The sequence below is a fragment of the Camarhynchus parvulus genome, chromosome 3 (genome assembly GCF_901933205.1).
Source record: "Camarhynchus parvulus chromosome 3, STF_HiC, whole genome shotgun sequence".
NCBI lineage: Eukaryota > Metazoa > Chordata > Aves > Passeriformes > Thraupidae > Camarhynchus > Camarhynchus parvulus.
Window position 1 is genome coordinate 78,028,768 of NC_044573.1, and position 21,662 is coordinate 78,050,429.

Sequence of the window (21,662 nt, forward strand, 5' to 3'; positions counted from 1 at the left end):
TCCACAGGGCAAGAGCTCAGACAGGATTTGAGCAAAGCAGGATCCAGCAAAGCCAGTTAACCCTGGGGAAACCAATCTGTCCAGATTGTTCAAGTGCCACTGACCTGAGAGCAGGCCATGTCCCCAGGCCAGAGTTAAGGGACAGAATTTGCTTTGCAGCCTAACGGGTAACATAGCAGAGATAACAGGACAACAGCCAACATTAGGAAGGGCAGTATGAAATGTGCATTTAACTGCAGACGTAGTGGCAATCTTCACTACAAGACCTTTACTGGGTTCCAGCCAAGAAAAGGAGAGCCTGGCATGGTGTACAGACCTGGGAAGAGATGGATCCCAGCCTCAAAAACTCATTACCTGAAACTACAACCATTTATTCTGAGTGACATGGGGGACAAAGACACAAAAAGGGCTGCAGGGATTCCTATTCCCTACTTCTAACATCCCACATTTCAAAGACAGCCAAGCTGGCTCAGTCAACAAGAAGGGACAGACACCTCTAGAGAAAGCTACATCCCAGCTCTAGACACCCTAATGAAGTCATCGACGCAAGAGCTGACGAGCTTGTGTTCAGACATCCAAAAGCTTCACTGCAGGAGCAGAACCCCACCTTGACTGTCTACCCACGGCAGACATCCATCATGGGGTGGGAAACTGTTTGAAGTCTCCACAAGCCTCAGGGTAACTCAGCTACACACCTCATCAGACTCATCGGATCATGCTTCCACTCCAGTAGGACGGCTCCCGATTGAGGAGCTACATTGGCTTTCTTAAATACCCCATTCAACAACCCACCAGTTCATCAACTGATTTTCCCTCTTCCCTTTTCTGTTCACAAAGCATGACTGTCTCCTCATTCAACTATTCCCTTGCCCTGCTCTGGCAGGTGATGGGATCAGACCTTGTCTCTAACACAGACATCTGAAAGCCCACCTGAATCACTGCTTCCCCACTCTGCAGTGTCTCCTGACAATCTTTCTAATCCTGATCTCACTCTCCTTCAAATCTCAACAGTATCCCTTCAGGGCAGGTTGCCTCTTTCGAAGTCTGGCCTTCCTCCCCAGCCCTCGTTCCCTTCACTGTCTCAGAGCAAGGAGGCTTTGGATGCTGGGCCCTTTTCCAGCTTGAACGCACTCTTGCAAAGGTCACAAAATACTTAAACCAGCCTCTGCTGTGAAGCAGCTGCTTCCAGCAGCTCCTGTGATGGCCCAGAACAACAGAAGAGGGCAGAGAGGAGCTGCCAGAGAGAAGCACATTTGCTCTGAAATCCATGGACACGGTCTGGTCCCAGAGTGGGCAGTGTCTGTCTTGCATGAAATACCCCTGGTTTCTACACCCAAGGGCTCACTAACAGCACAACAATGCAGGCAGCTGTGGGACAATTCCAGCTGTGCAGAGCCAGGCTGTCCAATGTGTCCAGCAACCAGAGCCCGGGCCTTGCTCTCTGCTCTCCCAGCACAATGCAACTGAGAAACTCCTTTCTACAGAAGGAGCACATGACTTGTATGAAAAGAGCATTTCTTCACCAGAAAGGTGCAGTTTACTAAACCCCCTTAGTGCCCCAAGGGCACTGGTAAAGCACTCTCAGGCAGGTGACACCCTCCTGGAACACACACTAGCAGAGGTGCAATATTCCTGTGCATCCCAACAAGAAGGTAAGTACATGGTCCCAGAGCTGCTAAGGGCAACTCCTTGTGATAATATGCTATTTCTGCCTTAAATCTGACACACACCCTGCATGTCCAAATGAGTAACTACATCAGAGAGCCCAGACACAGAGCCTCATCACCTCCCATTTGACATGGCTGCATAGCATCAAATCATTTCCACAGCAAACTGGAAGCAAAAGCAAGAGGGAAACGGGAGGAGCAGCAAGCCCAGAAGAATCACCTGGCTCTGGTCCAGGAAACTCCAGGGCTCAGGAAGCAAATTTCTAATGATCAAGGCTTGCTGGCTGGTTAAACATACTGTCTATGCAGCACTTCTGCTATTATTAAATATAAACACTGTATTTATTACTGTGAAGGAATTTCTGTAACATCAGAAACTCAGCTCTATCTATTCCTTGCTTTCTTCATATACTTTAAGACTGCTCTCAGGGGTTGGGGGGAAGGGAGGGAAAGGAAAAGAGAGAGCAAGAGCATACAAGGTAAATGAACTATGCAATAAAAATTGTTGAAATTGGCTCAGACATCTCCTGATAAGATCACAGAAGTAGAGAAAGAACTGCAGCTCTCTTCTGGTGAGAAATTCAGTCACTGACAAAACACATCCACTCAGGGAAAAATGAAGTTAAACAGACACTTAAGAACATGGAGCCCTTGCTAAAAATGCCAATTCTTTAAATACTGAAGTCGAGGGTATTTTTGTCTTAATATGATTCTGATCCCAAGAGTCAAGGCTTGCACATTTGGTATCAACAGTCCTCTCTGAAAGTTCATATAAACCAGGACTCTCAGTATATGGATCTCACACACTAAGACTGTGAATCTGGAGGCAAATTTGCCTCTGTAACTAAAAAGGTCTGTCTCACAGCTCCCCACACCACTTCATGCCATGAAGCTCAGCCCTGAGGTGAAATATCACCATGAGGGTCCTTAGATCTTTTCAAGATGCTATTGGCAATTTCATTATAGACTGAAACTATTCATTCAGGGGACTGCAGAGTAACTCAGCAATAGCCACCTGGTAGGAAGGGACAGCTTTCCTTGGGGCAGCCACAAAGCTCTCAGCACCAGCTGTAAGCCCTGCTCCTGAGTTAATGGCCCGTCCCTACTGCAGCAGAGTGGCTCAGTCAGCAGAGAGGCAGCTGCAGAAAGTGCTTCCAGCTCCTTGAGGACTTGCATTGTTCTGTCTGCATGATCCACCCCTGTTTGCAAATCCTAAGCCTTTGCATACCTCCTAGACACCGACTCCCTGGGTTTGTTAAATGTTTGACTGGCTATGGCAGCAAGATAATACTTAGTGACTCCTTTTGACAGCTCTTCTGTTTGTTCACAAAGTGAAGTGCTTCATGTTTTAGAAATCATGTCAGCCTTTTAGCATCCTCTAGCCTTTTAGCATCCTTCAGCAGATAAGGCCCTCCCTGCCAGCCCTCTCAATCTGACTGAAGCCAAATCTGGTGAAAAGGGAACCCTGGCACCCAACACCAGCCCCAAAAGTAACGTCCCACACATTGCAAAGCAGCACTTTCAGCAGCAGCACACACAGAGCTCCTCACTGCTGTCTGCTAAACATCCCAAACTTTTCCCACAGAGCTGAAACCTAACAGCAGTCTCCGTACAACATTTTCTCCACAGCCCTTGTGCAGGATAGCGCACAGTTTGTGGTGACAGCAAGCTCTGTGCAGTGACAGCAGCCCTTGCTCCTCCTGCAGAGCAGGAGCACACACAGCTCCAGAGAAGGAGCTGTGTGCTTTGCTGAGAGTTCCCACATTCCCCCCAAGCCAGGCTCTCCCTAGACATGGCACCCTGCAGCCATCAGAGTTTTTCCCCATGATGCTGGTGACTACTGGGACTGCTTGCTGGTACCAGTTACTAGTACTGCCAAGGAAACAGCCAGTCGCCAAAAATGAACGGAAACCACTTCCAATTTTTAAAGAAAACCCAGGCAGTAATGAAATTCTCAAAAGAAAATTCCTTCACTTTGACTCCAGCAGCTAACCAGTGAGAAATGCCTTTAGAACTGAGCTGGCTCCGTGCTTTGACCTGCTTCCTTGAACGTGGAAGATACACAAGGTTTTTCCAGCAGCCAGAGTGGCTCAAACAGCTGCAGTTAGCTGCTAGCCAGGGAGGCTTCCTGTACCTACACACCTACAAAAGCACCCACAGTTCTGAGGAAAGATCAAACCAGAGTTCACCAGGAGGCTGTTCTACTTTGGAATAGGTCACTGGGTGTTGGGATCTGCGGTTTAAGCAATGCATGCCACAGCTGCTCCCTCTCTGGTGGAAGGCAAGGCCACGGCTGGAGCCCCAGCCCCCCACCTCCCCGGGAGGCCATGCTCGGTGCCAGGCCCGGCTCCGCTCCCTCACACCTCATCTGCTCCGAAACGCTCCCTCCGTGCTTCCTTCTGTCAGTACTTGTCTCTCAGGCAGCCACTTCTGCCAAGAACCCTAAAGCAGTTGCAAAGCTCTCCCAGTTGCACATGCAAACCCTCTTAAGAAATAGCCAGAAGGTTTTGCCTAATGTAAGAGCGTAAACAAACTTGTTACACGCTAATCACCAGGTAGGCCACACACCCTTCCCTTCCCCCAGCCCCTGAATCTGCTCAAAGGACAGGAAATACAATCGTGGTCACATACCTTTGCTTCCTCGTTGATGTCCCAGGTGAAGGATATGGCATTGTAGGCGATCTCCTCAATGTTGCTGATAGTGTTGAAGCTCTCCTTGTAGTCAGCTGTTAGACAGAGGGGTTCATGAGAGAGAGGAAGAGGAGATATTACCCGTGTCCTAAATCCCATGAAACAGCCAGAAACTGTAACTCTTCAGCAGCCCCTTGGGGGGCAAAAAAAAGCTGAATTATACCTTAGGAATGGATTTTTAAAGACGCTGGAAATGGTTCTCACACACAAAAAAAGCCCTCAACAAACAGAAGGAAGGAGCAAAATGGGACTTGCAAAAATTCTCAACGAGAAACTCCAGTGACAAAGGCAGATCCCAAATATGAGGTGTTCTGTGCTATGTGCGGGAAACTCTACCCTGTATGGCAAGGACATAAGCTCTCAATAAAACTCCTTCAATAACAAAGATTTGCATGCGCGTCTGCTTTAAGTGCCAAGTGATTAATCCCTGCTTTGATTCACAGAAGGAAGGGACCAGGAGTACAGCCCAGCCTTCAGCCAGAGAAGGCTGGAACCCAGCCAGCCCCAGCCTTGTCTGGAGGCAAGTGGAAATTTGCAGTGTTTTCTTTTTTTAAATGTACCAAAGATGAGTTGTGAGCAAAGCTGTGGGAAGGAGGATCGTTAGTCTTGAGGTATTCCTACAAGGATCTTGTCCTTTGAAGAAACGCAATATTTAGGACAGCCACTGGGACTACAAGCTGTGACTTAGCTACAAGCACCAGGATATTCTAAGAAAACCTGTTGTCTGGAGGGGACTGTTGGATTTCCCAATACAAAACCCGCCAATCAAAATCCTCAAAAAAACCAGCCTCTTTAATGAGTTCTAAAAACTACAGCATTAGCTCCAATCACAAACCATCTCTGGGCTTTCAGCAAACTGTGGAGGGCAGAGAGGGATCCAGAAGTTCCTTAAAATAACAAAGCTTTGGCAGAAAACGGAACCTTGCCAAGGAATTAGGTCTTAAGTTTGACATCAGCAATGAGAGTGCTCCTTACCTATGTCAATGCATCTTTGTTTGGCTGTGTGCTGTCTTGAGTGCCAGTATTTCCAGTGCCTGAGCTGATCTTCCCTTGTTTTGTCTTCAGCAAACACAACCATAATGACACTCTGAAAGGAGAGAGGGAAAGATTAAAAAAAAAAAACCAAACAAAAACATGAAAGAGAAATAGAGAAAAGGCCAGAAAGTACATTTGGTTTGGAGCTCTAAGTTTTTCCACTTGAGGCACTACAGTATACCTGGAGCACCGCTGCCAAACAGGAAGGTAGACAACAGCACTTTCTGGGTCATAAACAGAGATGAGCAGAACTGCTCTCCTAACCAGAATTCAAGGAGCTCATTCCAGGTGTTGCATCACCTTTACACAAGTGCTGACACCACTTAACAGTGTGAGCCAGGCTGGGTTGGCCTGGCAGTAGGTGGACAGCAAAGGGAACGAACACTGACGTAAGAGCACAGCTAAGCTGGCCTTTGTGCTGATGCTCTGGTCGAGATTGCTGCACTTTAAGGTTACCATGGTGCACACCCTCCTTCCCAAGAAACCACAAGTGCTGCCACTCACTCGGACTTTACTGATGGGGTGGTGGATTCCTTCAGTGCTGCTGACTTCTTTCAGCGTGATTGGGTAAAATTGACCTTTATTCAGGTAAGTCATTGTGCTGTCCCCAGGCTTCTGTCGGAGGGACTTGGAGGCTTCCAGAGTGTATTCAAAGTTATTCCTATAGAGTGAAGAGGGTAGTGATTGCTAAGGCATTTTCCTGGAAAGCTGATTAAATGTTCCACATTTAATTTGGAGAAATTCCAAAGTCGTTAGCTGACTCATTAAGCCATCAACAGGCAAAGAAGTTGGAAAACAGGATGAGCCCCTTCTTCAACCATTTCCTTCATGAATGAAATTTAAGAGAAGTTCTTGGCAAGCTAAATCCTAAGACACATCAGCAGTCAAGACTGGAAGGTCCCTATTCAGGCTGAGAGCAGCAAACTGCCCTCAACCAACAGAAAAGTATCTATGAGCAAGTTAATTAAATTCACAAGCTAATAAGCTACTCAGTGGCCATCACCCTCTTGGTCAACTGCAACTATCAAACAAGTTGCTCCCTTCCTCTGGAGTTCAGGTGAGTTTTATTTCTCCTGTTTTTGGGGCAGATTTCCAGCAGACTGAGAGCAAGACAAGCACACCAGGGAGGGGGGACACAGATGGAAGCAAACTCCCAGATCACTCCCAGACAGTACTGCCCCTTCCCATGGGACATAGATTTGGTGCAAGGACCATAACTGAAGATGGGTGGTATTTCCAGACCTCCAGGTAGTTTTCTTTAAAGTATTTGTTTTCTTTAAAGATACAATTGTATCTTTACAGCTACAATTTTCAACTGTGAAATTCAAAAAAGCAGACATAATTGTGGGTTTGAGATCCACAGGCCCCCTCAAAATCCAACAGTGACTTGGTGCAAATTGGAATGAGTTGTACTGCTTGCTCATGGACAACTAAGAGAATAGGAGGATATGGGCAAATGGAAGCCTTAAATCATTACCCAGAAATGCTGTCAAAAACATAATCTTCTGAATTCATGTTGGCCATTCGGAGATTCAGTTCAGTAGGAAAGAAAACCTGCAGCAGACAAAACAACAATTAACACTGCAGCAAAAAGAAAAGTCAATACTAAATAGATACTCCTTACCACAGAACTTCTGTCAGGCAAATTGTTCACCAGATAACAACTGATTTTTTGTTTCAACAAACAGGACACTTGAATAGTGTTTTAATCCAAAACTTTTGGGTGTCAACTAAGCACAACATCTCGTAAGCCTTCCAAGTCACCTTAAGGCAAAATTTTAATGCCTTCCCAAATCTCAAAGGGTATAGCTACACAGCTCTTGGAGGTTTGGCTTAAAAATCAAAACATGGTTATGCTGCTATTTTCAGTTGGTATTATAAAACAAAACCCACCGATTTTCTCACTCAAGGGCCCTACATAATCCAACTGTTTTCTATGGACACACACCACACCTAGAAACTGGCAGTAAGGAAGCTTACATACAGTCACTTCACTTTGGTACCTGCAAAGGCACCACAGAGTGCTGAACTCTTGCAAAACCTGGCTCTATGGATCAAGATAACTATTTCCACACTCTGCAAGCCAAAGCCTCTGTCACTAGTCAGATTAGTCATTCGCTTTTGATAATGACTGCATGTTGTGAAGGTTTTATTTACTAAGTTTTAATTATGCACTTTTCTGGAAAAGCCTTCTATTTCTAAGCCACTGGACAGATTTCTGTCATGTAACAAGAACAGTTAAACATGGAAGTGGATCTCTCCATCCAGATCAAGACAGACAGACACACAGAGCAGCTGCCTCTCCTGGTACCTCTTGCACACCCTCCTTGAAAGTCTCCGAGAAGGTGGAGTCTGGTGTTCGCCTCTGGGAGTTCTGGGGCTGTGTGTTGGAACTGAACTGGTCGGGGTTGAGGTTCCTGTCGAAGACCACCACGCGCTCGGGCGGCTCAGGGTGGTACACGCTGGGCGGGATGCCCACAGCAAAGCCGTGCGCCTGCGTCTCCGTCTTGATGGAGTGCGTGGGCATCGTGGCAATGGAAACCGTCACCGTCGTGTCAGGGGTCGTGAGGTGGCCTCGCTTGTCCATGCCCATCTGGGGGGTGTGTGGAAGTACAATATTGAAAGGCACATTTTTCAGAACCTGGACCCTGTTTTCTCCAGCAGAAATGAGCGACTGCTCTGTCACGTTTGGGATGCTGTTCCTTAAAAGGGCAAAAAGAAATCAGGCATAAATTATACAGCTTATTTTCTCATTAAACAAGAGCTAGAAAAGCTTTAAGCTTTTGGACAAGGACAGCTGACACAAACTCTCCTGCTTGTGCAGAACAGTTCAATCCTAACCTGAAAAACGGAGAAACTCATTAAAAAACCCCACAACTCATCTCCCACTGTTAATCATCCCACCTTGGAGAGTAATTACCCTGGAGCAAAGGGTGAGGGTTAACAGCCCAGATCCTCACTGCCTGGAAAACAACAGACCAAAACTAAGCACTTCCCACCACACACTGGCACACACAGGCTCCACAAAGCTGCTCTTTGGCAGAGGGAGAAGGATTGACAGCAAGGCTGCTGCTCCTCTGCCCCAGGACTGTGCACCACCCGGGAAGCACTAATAGGGAAATTACACCCCTCGTTTCATGCACAACCCCCCAAGAAAATCCGCACCAAGACTCCTGGGAGTGGTTTGCACCAAGACTCCTGGGAGTGGTTTGCATAACTTGCCACTCTCCACCTCACCACACTCATTTCTGCCAGGACAGCACTGAGATCTGTGGCTGAGCTGACCTCATAGGTAGTAACCACTAAGTCAGCCTGCCCTCTCTTTCTCCCTCCCCACCAATTGGTCCTGCCCCCTTCCTTTACACCAATTCAGACATTTCCCCTGCCTCCTTGGTGAGCCAGTTCAGCTTGCCTGGCTGGCAGAAAACTAGCCAGCTTTTCTTTCCCTGTTTGGTGATGGATCAGTGTGAGAACCAATCTGGTTCAAGAGGAGCAGTGGGAACACAGGGCTGGGAACCAGCCTGCTCTTCTCGACAACAAGTCACTCAATCAGCTCAGCCAGACCACAAAACCTCACCTCAGGTCCTTAAAGCATTCTAGTCTGTCCAAAGGAAGAGGACGGTAGGAGTGGAAACTGGCCTGAGTGAACCTCCCATTTGTTATATTCACCTAATCAGTAGAATATGCTTGGGAGGCACAAGAGAGGGAAGGCAGGTAGGGGAAGCCAGACAGAAGTTCCAGAGGATACAAAGGAAGTCCCCAGACAATACAAAACCAAATCACAAGCACTCTGAAGAGCTTCCCAACTGGCCCAGGCATGACACAGCAATGCTGCTGGCACCTGAAAACAAAAATCAGCAGAGAGCAACTGAAGTAACTGCAAGAAAAATGGAAAGCGTCACCAGTGACTGCAGCCAGGGGGGGTGCCCACACCTAATGTTAGAGAGCAGCTTTTGCTAGGCTGACTATATGACACCAGCACACCAAAAGCAGATAGCTGGCATTGAGCAGCAGTTTGAGCCTCAGCTCATCACACCATGGTTCAATCCCCATCCTGTTCCTGAGGCAACACAGAGGCACAAAGTAAAAGCTAACAATTTCTCTCCACACTGCAGCAAGTTACTTTCCTTCAGCAGCTTTGATGGTCGAGGAGGCAATGGAGGAAATAGAGAAGCAATAATAAAAAATAATACCTTTTGCTATGGTCTTGTTCAGGATGTTCTACCTCAGGCTTGGCTGTTGAAGATCTCCTCTCCCTTGGAACCTGAGAAATTTAAGACATACTATAATTCAATTCTTCCTCCCATACAAAAAAATTAGCTCCTTAAAATTTGGTCAAATTAAAGAAACCTTGCTTTAGATGCCAGGCCAGCCCCAGGAGATGCCCCACAGATCCCTATGTAGCCAACTCAGTCACCTGTGTCAGGCCTGAGCTCTTGCCAGCACCAGGTGGTGAGAACACCAGTGCAGAAAACGATCCATCCATGGCTGGAGCACAGTCCTGGGGTGAGCAGGACCAAGAGATTTCCCAAGGTTTGCTGGCAGTGCAGGTTCTCTCCTCTGCAGGTTGGCAGAGTTCAGCTTGCTGGATGAGCTCAAACCTTGTGAAAGGATGCTGTTCCACAGCCACTTCCCCAAAGACATGTGCTCTCTAGGTCATGCCCTCTAAGACCAGTTGAGGCTCTTCTTTCTCCTCTATGATCAGGGAATTTGGGGAGCACCATGTCCAATAAACATATTGAGACACTACAGCTCATATTTGTGTATGGCCACACAAAACACACTGGTCAAAACTATATTAAACCTTTTATAAACAAAATGTAACCAGCATTCTGGATTTAAAACAGTTCAGTATTGCTTATTTTATTTTATGCCACATACAGGATTTGCCCTGAAAACACAACATCAATCAAACATGTCACCTTGCCCACACACGTGCCACTTTCCTGGCTGCACTGCAAGGGCAAGGCACACAGGAGAAGGTGAACTCTTGGAGCTGGGGTGGCTCAGTTCCTTGCATGGAGCACATAACCAGCACTCCAGCAACCCAAACAGCTCTTGCAGCTGCTGGCAAAAGCCTGTGGTGCTCAGGTCCCCTCAGCCACACTGCAAGTCCACACAAGCTCTCCTGCCAACCCACACGTAAGGCCTAGGACTTTTGTCACCCTCATCATGCCTCCTGAACGAGCAAAGCAAACATCTTCTGGTGTACGTACAGAGCAGTGAACTCCCACCACGCTCCTTCACCAAAGCCTGTTCAGATCCTGCCTCCATTTGTGGGGTGGGGAACCACTTCAGCACAAAGGCGAAGGCTGAGGGCACACCGGCACCAACAGAGTTCTTCTCTACACAGCCCCGACTGAAAACTATGTCCTCATTCTTACACCTGGAATCCCCAGAAACACCAGAACTGTTTGATTTCCCACAGTAACCCAGCAAAATTTGGAGAACCTCTAGATGGAGACTGCTGGGAGACCAGCACTAACTAGTCACCAAAAACTAAGAGTTTTCCAATCTGCATTTGGCCACCACTCCTGAAAGAATTTCTATCCAAAATTTGTTTCCTATAAGGCCTTAATAACCACAGTTGAGCAAGATCAGTAGTTAAATGGAAGGAAACAAAAGTTTTTTGGTTTTATTGTTTTGTTTTTTTTTATAGGAAGGTGATCTCATCATCTGCCTTTAATATGCAGAGGGGGCATGTTAGAAATGCCTCGACATCATCCCTCTATAACATTACTCCATAGCAGCCCTCAATAAATCTTTCAACCTCCAGCCATTCTGCTTTACCCAAGTGTTCAGCCTACCTGTTCTTCCATCAATTTTTTCTGTACACCCACTGATACCCAAACATAAGAAGAAACCCTGAATTAGGCATTAATGTACAGCAAATCCCTTCTGCTTTGCTGAGCATGAAGGATCAACATCAACATTCTTTTTGTAATCTACAGGTTTAGAAATCAAAATTGATCTTGTGGATTAAAATTGTTCTGGTGAAAGCATGTTGTTGTTTGGGGTTTTTTTCCAAAAGCATAGTAAGCACAAGCACAAAGCAGAAAGGCAGTTTTCTCACAAAACTAGCTGCATAACATCCACATCAGTGAGTCTGTGGCATTTCGTCATGTGTGTGTGGAGTGTTAATCTCCACATTAAGCATTACAAGAATATTTCGGTATGTAAGACATATCCAACTCTTAAAAGGGCAGGCAAGGGTTTTGCCTGCACCAGGCAATCTCTCCTAATGCTTGAAGAACATAACTGAAGCTGGCAACTGCAGACACCACTGTTAAAAGACACAAGCCAAAGTGCCAGGCAGGAGAACCAAGTCAGCCTCCTGGCCTTCCTGCACGCTCAGCAAAGGAAAAACAGGCATCTCCACCCGGTGAGCTAGGCCACCATAACACAGGCGTCCCAACACAAGCAGGACCCCTCCCTGCCTGGAAATGCCTGCTGGTCCCCACTGCCCTGGCTAGAGATAACTACCCTAGCTTATACTTTTGGTATTCGGGAAACAAGCTCAGCAAAATGCACCCCATGCAGACCAGAATGTTCTCTGACTGCTCAGTTCAGCTGTGAGCACCTAGGTAGGCACAGGTCTCCAAGAAGACCATGAACACTGGGCAAGACAATCACTGCTATCAAAGGATTAACAGATTACAGCAGCTGAAGCTCACCGAGGGTTAGAGGGATGCAGACAGCAACTCTTTCAGGGGGACACTTCAGCCCCACACACCACCAAAATCCTGTAACTGTATCTTAGTATCAGCTGAGCCTAAAGTAACACAACAAAGCCCCAGCAAAAGCCAAAGGTCCACCAGAATAGGGATCATGTGAGCAAAAGGAGTTTCTTTCTCCATGTATATTTATATTCAGGCAGGGATATGGTCCTAAAGTGTCACTCTTTATGACTATTTCTATAACACACTGCCTCTTGCAGAACGCGAGGTCAACAGAAAAAGTGCTACTCAAGTTGCAAAGTAGCAAAGTGCTACTTAACTTTTACATCAAGATCTAGGGGATCTTATTTTACAGAGCTAAAAATAAAACAAATTCACAGAAAGAGAGACACAGGATTTTTCAGTTTAAAACCCACACTGTTTAAAGTTGCTGTGATCTGTTCACAGCTTCTGTAAAATCCTCTAGCAAATGACACCTTTTCCACAGGTGGAACACGAGCTCTGCTGGCTACCAGAGCAAACCCAGGCCAATCTACCTTGTAGTAATCATAGAGCAGTCCAAGGGCAGCTGCACTGTCTTCATCCCCATTGATGCTCATCATAGCTTTGGTAGCTGCTGTGAGGGGATTTTCAAGAAAAGTTTTCCAGGCCTCATCTTCATTGGTGTAAGGACGTCTCTGAGAGTAGAGAGAGTCATTCTGAAGAACCAACACGGGTCTTTTACTTGAATCATAAAAAAAGAAGAAATAAAAAAAGCCAATTGTTAGAACACATGAAAAACATTCCAACAGTTCTTCAAAATTAGCTGCCCCAGTTTCATGTGGTTCATATTCTGATTCAGTGTACTGCAAGGATTAGTCAACACAAAAACCCCAGAAACTTAATTCTGATCTCACTCATGCTCAGAGTAAATCAGGATTAATTTGACCAAACTCAGATGGATTACACCAGCCTTTACAAAAAGACAAAGCCATGTAAGACCACAACTGACCTGCTCATGCTCTGAATCCAACCCAGAAAGAGCTACATACACACTTTCTGGCCAACCACCTACAAAGCCTCCAGCACATCCCATGTAAAACCACCAGGGTAAAACCTGATCCAGTTGTCATGTGGAATTAGAAAACGTGCATTAACGAAACATCTCTTTTCTCCAGTGCTTTCAAGTGTCTTCACTCTCAGAATAGATCTGAAAACACCACCTAGAAGCTACTGATAAGTTACAGATGACATAGAGAAATTGGTAAGGAGGAGTTCAAATCAATTTGCAGTGTTTTTTTCTGACAAGGAGGGAAAAAAAACAACTTACTGCCCAGTTACTGTTGAAATAATCCAGTACACTAGTTTAAAGCACACTTAGATGAGTGAAGAAAAAGCAAAAAGATTAGTTATTCCCTTTGTGCTATAGTATAGATATAAAAAATTATATTTATTCTGAACATTTGGAGATTGCTGGGAACGAACAAACTCCAAAATGACTTGGACATTCTGTCCACAGACAAAAGCAAGATGCGTAGAAAATGTTGTCCTGCCAGCCTAGACAATATTTTTTTTGGTTCTGTTGGTAAAACATGCATCATCTTTTAAGTCAGCTCAAGCTAATTTTTAAATCTGACTTTTAAACCAGTTCAGTTTTCTTTCCAGTGCAAGTTTAACATTATTTTACTGCAAATGGGCTGGGGGGGAAGGAGAGGCTTTTTTACTTTCCTTAATAATCCCAAACTTGAAATTTTTAGTGAATTGGCCATAGCTAAAATAGAAAAGTAGTTATTTAAAAACAACTAACCCCACAAAAAACCGCCACCACCTTCATATCCTTTTCCTAGTAGGGAATCCTTTTCATCTATTTACCCAGATACATTCAGAGACTGAAATATACTACAAATACAAAAAGTTGTGAAATAGAAAGTTGTGAAATATTCTAATCACTATAATCAGCTTAGCAGTATCCTACATTTATCACCACCTTCTACCAAAAAGATTGCAAAGCAAATTATGCATTCGACGCTTTATCAGTTACACAAGTCACCCTGCCGAGCCATCGGACAGCTTGGCTGAGCTAAAGGCACTGAAAGCAAGTGGGAGTTTCCAGGACTTGTAAGAGCACTTTGTGGCTATAAATCAGTATTATGTAGTTGAAAGAAGAGCAAACAAAAATGACAAAAGAGACAAGTTCTTGCACCAAGCCCTTTCTTTAGGTCTTCATACGTATTTGTGCACACACTGACACAGACACCCGAGCGCAGGGGACAGCTACTTTCCATTCAAGTGAGATGACCCACAGAAGACAAAGTAGAATTTTCTTTAGGGATGTGGTACAAGCTCCTGTTCATAATATAAAGGAATCCTCAAATATCCATAGCAAATGGGAAAACTCGCAGAGGAAAAGGCAACTGAAATAACCTGGGTGCAGTTCCCTTGAGCCATCCCCACCAAGCTGAAGGGCTAAGTCAGCCTTGCTGAACTCACAAAAACGCTACGCTGATTCCCTCCAGCAACACGATACTCACATGGGAAGGGAAAATCATCAGAAAACCAAAAATACTGAGAATGAAAGCCTCAACTAACCAGAAGCCTAGCGAATGCAAGACCTAAGTATTTTTGTGTGATTTCTTTGTCATTGAAACACCGAAATTCAATGCACAGTGCCCTAAAGGCAACCCACCCACCTAAAAAAGCACAGAAAAAGTTATCTGTAGAATTATCAAGAAAAGCACAGTGTTTGGCAGGAACTCCCTACTTCAGGAGAACCAGAGCTTCTTTCAGGAAAATGAGAACATATTGATAAGAGAAGGCAAACACATATTTTTTTTTCCTAAGTTTTAAAAGATAACTGGCATGCTGATCTGCTCACACAGCAGTAGAAGTCCAGCAGAGGGAGAAAATTAAGCTTCATACAGCAGTTCTAATAATTTCCCAATGTTGACCACAGTGGAAGCAGAAGAATACTACAAAAAGCAGACACTATTTGCCTGCGAGGCTTCCCCAGCCTGGGATGTTCTGTGTTCAGACCACAGAAATAATTCTTCCTTCCTTCACTGCTCCAGGACCAGCCGTCCTGTCCCTCTTACCCTGACGCCCAGAGCAGCACAGCCATGCTGTGCCCGCTCCTGCACAGAGCTCACCTCTGACGCTGAGGCAGCACCCAGGATTTCTATCACTGGTGTGCCAGAAAAGCAAAGTGCATGTACCCAAACTGCTACAACCCCGTCTACTAAGCGTCACTGGAAATAAAAACACCCATGAAAAATCCTAGTCAGAGACATGACTTAAATGAGCTGCTGCATTGGAGTACTCTTCCTAGAAAGTAGCACGTTGAAACAAAAAGTTGGGTTTAAAATCCTACACATTCCCTAGGAAAGGAGCGCATTTGAGTCACCAATCATTCAAAGTATAGAAATTTTTAAATCGGTTCTTGAAAGCAAATCACTTCAGAGCCACCCTATTTTCTGGTACTCAGGTGTCCACGGCCACTGTCAGCAGATGGACACGGTGACAAGTGCAGCAAGAGACCCGAGTCCGTAAACACAGCCTGGGATCCGCTTGAAGGCGACGTCACGTATTCAACACCACGGAGTTAACAGAATACAAACACCTGGAGCTCAGTTTAACTCTTTCAGGGCCCAACTTCGGCTACTCCGGGGTCGCCGCAGCCGAGCTGGCCGAGAGCCGCCCTTACCTGCCGAAGTCCACCTTGCCAGAGGGATGCGCCTCGTAGAAATCCATGGGGGCGGCTGCGGCCGCCGGGCAGCGGCGCGGGGGCTCAGCCCGGCTCCCTCGGCCCGGCAGCTCCTCCCGACGGCGCGGCCGCCGCCGCCGCCACCCGCATTTAAGGCGCGGCCCGGCGGGGCGGGGGGCGGCCCCACGCCTCGCTGCGAGTGTCGGGTTTCAAAGCCGGCCCTGCCCCGGCGCTCGCCCCGCGGGGCGGGGTGGCCGCCGGGGTCGCCCCGCCGCGCCGCCGGCTCCCCCCCGGGGCTCAGCCCCCGCTCCCCCCGCCGTTCGCACCGCCCCGCCGCAGCCTCCGGGTACTGCCCCGAGAGAGAGGAGCGAGGGGGGCGGACCCGCGAGAGCGGCTGCTCCGGCCCGGCCCCCGGGCGGCGAGCCCCTCTCGCCGCAGCCCCCCGGCGGGGCGGCAGCACCGGTCGGACCGGACGCGGTACTACTTCCCCCGCCCGGCTCACTCACTTGTCGTAGTCCTGTGTCATGTCTGGCGGAGGCAGCGGGCGGCAGGACTGGCCGGGCGGGTCGGGAGGAGCAGCGCCGCGCACCCGCCGCTCCGACGGGTTTTGTCGGCTCCTCTCGCCCGCTCAGGTGCTCCCGCAGCCGCAGGTGGACGCGCGCCGCGCCGTGCCTCCCATTGGCTGCCGCGGCCCGAGGGGCGGAGCCGCAGAATCCCCATTGGTCGGACGCGCTCGGGGGGCGGGGCCGGGGGTGTGAGGGCTCCGCGGGCCGAGGCGGCGGCGGCGGGACAGAGCCCCGAGCGAGCGAGGGGACCGGCCGGGAGCAGCCGGGTATCCCTCCCGCTCTAAAAATGGCATTCCCTTCTCATTCTCTCTCCTCCCATGTAACTTTATTTCTTTTTCATGGACTACACCCACTTGTAGGAAAATCTAAACTCGCCACAATCATACGAATTGTCTTTGCTATAGTCTTAACCTGTGCCACGGAAGGTTTACGTTGGACATTAGGAGGAATTTCTTCGCAGAAGGAGCGATTAGACATCGAAATGGGGTGCCCCGGGAGGTGGTGGCCTCCTTGTCCCGGCGGTTTTTAAGGAAAGACAGGATGTGGCACTGAGTGCTCTGGTCTAGCTGACAGGATGGTGTTTGGTCATAGGTTGGACTCGATGATCTCAGATATCTTTTCCAACCTAATTGATGCTGTGAATTTGCACAAGCACGGCACCAGCTGCTAAAGGGCAACAGATCCATGTGTTATTCGTTGCCTGTCAGATGATGCCGGGTTTGGGGAACAAGGGACACTTACAATGTGGTCAGTGCTGAAACTGCATCAAAATGCTCCAGTGTAACACCAACGGCAGCATCACAAACAGCAGATTTATTCAAACTGGCATGCATGAAGTTAAATCAGATCTCGAGTTTCTCCTTGAGAAATAGGGGTGGGAGGTTGCTTGTCTAAGTAACAAGTTGAATCAAACCCATATAGCAACAGCACTATCTATCATATGTCAAGATGCTTCAGATAGCTACTGTAATTTAAAAGTATGCTCACTAATAAGAGGTCTCTTCTTCTAGGTCAAAATCTCTTCCCTATTTGTACAGGATTTACTCCAATGCAAAATTATAGAAGAACAATTCAACCAACTAACCAAAGGAAATATGAAACTGAAGACAAACTTTAACTAAGGGTCTAATCCTGGAAGTTGCTTAATATCCTCTGACTGGATTACAGTTAGTGTTCTAAAAACAAAATGCTTTGTTTGGATCTGCAAACACTGCCATGAGGATAGCAAAAGATAAATACCAATACTGAAGTAGGATCTCGCTCTACAAAGTGAAATGAACTGATGTAAATTGCTCTTTATGACATGCAATAAAAACTATTCTATATTTTGAACCCATCTTTAAAATGTAATTCAAGATTACATAGAAGAAATTTCTTATCTGATCTCGCGTAAGAAAAAAATACAGTCATCTGATTAAGAGGTTGGAAAGTTACATTTTTTCAAACAAGTATAACTTGCTTTGTTTCCGATACAAATTACAAAAGCAGCTCAAAATCGCAAGTACTGGGAAGGACTGCTGACTTTCTCGGGCGCCATTCACTCCTCATGCTCCCTGCTTCTGTTCATAAAATTCTGGGATGTGCAGACACAACAGCTGCTTTTTGGCACAGGGGCACACTTTTCATTAACAATAAAATCTAATACTGCCCTGTAGCCATAGGTGACCCAGATGCAGGACTTGCTGGAGTTCAGTCACGTGTTTATATTGCACCGCAACTGCTAAAATTTAGTAATGTGCCACACTTGATATTTCTATTTAATTTGAGTTTACCATGACTTTATTCCAAATAACTCAAAGCTGTTTGTCTCTGCAAAAGGGATGCCTTTTCTTAACAGCCTGATCCACTGATGAAAACTTAGTTATCACCATAGCAATCGCTTCCACATTCAGGAGACAATGATATAAACACTGGATTGTGACACCTCTGACTAATCTGCCGGTCACAATCTAGACTCTGCAACACCACTTGTAGGTGTATTTATGTGATGTCACTAGCTGGGTTGCATCACCACCAAGTAAAATCAGGCAAGTAGCACAAAGGGATTTAGCAGAGCTTTGGCTGGGGCATAAAGCCATGCCAGCCTGGTGGGGCAGTGCTCTGGCAGGACTTCCCTTGCCCGGTTTGACTGGCCTTTCCTCCAACTTCTTCCTTCTCTCAGCCCTTTCACCTCAAATTCACCGCTCTCTTCCACCTCTCATGCCCTTCCCTTAACCTCTCCCTCTGCCTCAGTCCTTCCTTCAGCATTCTCCTTCCCCTCTTCACACATTTGTTTCCTTTTAAATGAATCCCACTCAAAACACAGAAGGAACCCCACCACACTCACTGGCACCCATCAGGTTGAGCACTGTCCCATCATGCTTGCCCCTCTTCCCAGTCTGTCTTTTGACATTGCTGTGTAGAGAAACTGGGATTTATTCTGGACAACAATTAGCTACTGTTATGACTTACCTAACAAATATGAGTTTAAAATCTCATACCTGATAATTATCATCTATATGCTCTGGTCATTCACACCTGTGTAATAAACAAGTTGCATCAGGTTTGTGGCAGTACTTTTGATTTCACAAAACACAGTAGGGAGTCAAAACAAGATATTTTTTGCTTAATCTGAAACCCTAAGATACAACAGCTGGGCTGCAGAGCTGGATGTAAAGAGCAAGGAAGCTCCTATGCTTTCCATTACACAGCACACCAGGCAAGCTTTCCTTCTCTGCCAACAGGCCTGTAGTTGCTAAGGATAGACCTGGAAAAGTGAGCCCAAAGCTGATCACTGACCCTTGCAGAATAAGCCTGAAGACATTAACGAGATTAAAACCAAAACAAAACAAAAGAAAACAAAACAAAGAAAAAAAAAAGAAGAGCCCAAAGAGAGTTTCCACAAACTCAGTGGAAACGTAAAACTGAGGTGAAAGAAGGCACAAGGGAAAGAAATAGACCAGTGACAGTGGAAAAGGAAGTTGGAAATGCCTTGTAAGAAAGAGATGGAAACAAGGTATAAAATAAATGAAAGCACAATATGTGAAATATCAAACAAAGAAACAGTTTGCTTTCCACTTCAGTCATATCCCTATATGCAATCTTGCAAACATTCCTTAAAGATTTCCCTTTTGATTCTGTATTTATCCCTAAAGATAATGTAAATCTTGTTAAAATTAGTTACAAGTCAAGTAGTTCAAGTAGTTACAAACTACTCAGGGTAAAGAGATGTAGTTCCATCAGCCAGACTGAGGACACTCTGAATTTACTACAATACAAATTCACCAATTTTGCAGCAGCCTATATATTACAAAAAGTCAGCCTAAAACCTAAAATTTTATTGACGATAAAATCTTTAGCACATCATCAGTTTCACTGAGCACTTATCACCTTTGGTCGATATTGTGCTCCCTCTGGGGCTGACTGCTGTGCCCATGGGTCCTGCCACACGGGCCCACACTGGTGTTGTGAGAGGACAGTGGGTGCAGCTCCTCTGCTGCCCACTGTTCCCTGCCCAACCCACTCTGCTCCACAGCACAGAAGCCACGCAGCTGCCCAGTTGGGAGTTACGAATGCCCCGGGTCTCAGTTCAGGAAACAACTGTTTGCTACAATTTTATATCAACACAGCATGGCAGAAGCACCCCAGGATCGCAGCACAGGCACTGAACACGCTTGGTGACACTGTCACAAAGCTATGGCAGGGTCTGCAGCTGGTGAGCAAAGCCACTGCTGGGACAATGGGATGGTCTGTGAGCTGACAGAAAGTACTCCTATAACAGAGAGCAGCCGTATGAGAGTACCAGAGGCAAGTGCTTGTATTTTGTTCTAAAACACCTGATGTACTGCTGAAGGCAGAATGTAGATGCTGAGGGCAGGGGAGGCGTGTTCTGGCTCCGGAAATGCTGCCATGAGCAGTTGTACAAGGGCAGCAGTAACCTCACATGAGGACACAGCTTCCTGGTAATCCTTACTCTTGTTCACCATTTCAGCAGCATCCTAGCAAAAGGAGCAGTGAAAGATCTTTCACATATGCCTGTTTCCACATCTTGGCATCTCCTTTATGCTCTCCCTCATCTAACCTGGCCAGGAACAAAGAGCTTCACACATAAGGAGCTACAGGACCAGTAACTGTGGAGGAGATGCTGGAAAGCATCCTGCATTTAGCACAAGGACAAATGCAGCGAGAGACGCTGCTGTAACCAACCCACACACAAACATGCTCAGCCAGGAAATATCTACAACCATATGTGCTGGGAAGCCCGTTCAATTTGGGATCAAAATAGAAGATTCATTACACAGAGTCATCCTGACTTTTCTCCACCTGTGAAGAATAATTTACGCAACCTGACGTGGGGAAAGGGCAGATGGGGGCAGACACCTTTGGGGATTTATGTGGGGATTTAACATATCCAGACTTTACCTGTCCCAAAGGCCCTGTGGGTCCTGGCTCTTTTCCTCGCAGCCCTGTAAGACTATCCTCTTGACAACTTATTACAATAGCCTGAATTTTTTTATTCAGAACAAGCAAAAGTCTTATTTGTCCAAAACAGGAGAAAAGCCATTTGAGGAAGGGACTTTTGAGATTTCCAAGACATTATGAGAAAGCAAGATACTCATTGCCTTGCCTGCAATACTGTATGAAATTTTCTTAAATCTTCTACACGATTGTGTCAGGGGTTGTGCTAAAAATGGGTTAGAAAAGATGAAATTGCAGTGAAGCCTATGCAATACACTATGGCAAATAAATTAGACTAGCATTGCTTACAGGCATTGGGCTTTGCCGATTCTCATTCTCTGCTTAAATCAGGTTCAGGCCCTTCACTCTGTGTAAGTCAAAAACCTCCTCTTCCTGTCTGGACAACGGCAACACTTTGAAAAGAAAAATGTATTTGACTGAGATTAAGTTCGTACTGAGAACACAGACACACTGATGTAGTGAAAAACTGCTAAGGGTAAAATACCAATTCTGCTGAAGGCTGTGCCTCTCAAAAGAAAATGAAACATTTGTTGTATTTCTCCAGCAAAACAACAGAAAGCTTGCATTTAGTAGAATTCATAAAGCCAGGTTACTTTTGCCCATTTAAACACACTTTTGTTCCCCCCTAAGACATAAAGTAGGAAAAAGTGAAAATTCACTTTAGAAGGCACATAAAGATCTTAGAATAACTGATTTGCTATTGTCTAAGTTAATAATTAATTAAGTCTTCTCAGTATATACTGTTTAAAAAGTTTATTCTAAAACCCCCATTTGCCTTTATCTATATACTTAAGAACTGTCATTCAAATTTTAGAGTAAGAAACTAAACAAGGGGAGCCTCTTTTACTCAAAATTTACACGGGATTAAGTACAAAAAAAAGTAGCTGAG

General features: G+C 46.1%; 1 protein-coding gene across 2 annotated transcripts in view; it reads right to left on the minus strand.

Annotated features, from left to right (window-relative positions):
- GRHL1 (grainyhead like transcription factor 1) overlaps positions 1-16,363 on the minus strand; it is a 41,079-nt gene extending 24,716 nt beyond the window's left edge. Inside the window, exons 1-8 of one of the 2 annotated variants that reach the window (XM_030946441.1) lie at positions 15,750-15,862; positions 12,607-12,793; positions 9,587-9,657; positions 7,705-8,095; positions 6,871-6,947; positions 5,898-6,054; positions 5,334-5,445; positions 4,299-4,393 (exon numbers count right to left, since the gene is read on the minus strand). In XM_030946441.1, the coding sequence (XP_030802301.1) occupies positions 4,299-4,393; positions 5,334-5,445; positions 5,898-6,054; positions 6,871-6,947; positions 7,705-8,095; positions 9,587-9,657; positions 12,607-12,793; positions 15,750-15,796 (1,137 nt within the window). In that variant the 5' untranslated portion in view covers positions 15,797-15,862. Of the gene's footprint in view, positions 1-4,298; positions 4,394-5,333; positions 5,446-5,897; positions 6,055-6,870; positions 6,948-7,704; positions 8,096-9,586; positions 9,658-12,606; positions 12,794-15,749; positions 15,863-16,255 lie in introns of those variants that run through there. The other variant, XM_030946442.1, reaches the window with a different exon arrangement.
- Between the last annotated feature and the right edge of the window lie 5,299 nt (positions 16,364-21,662).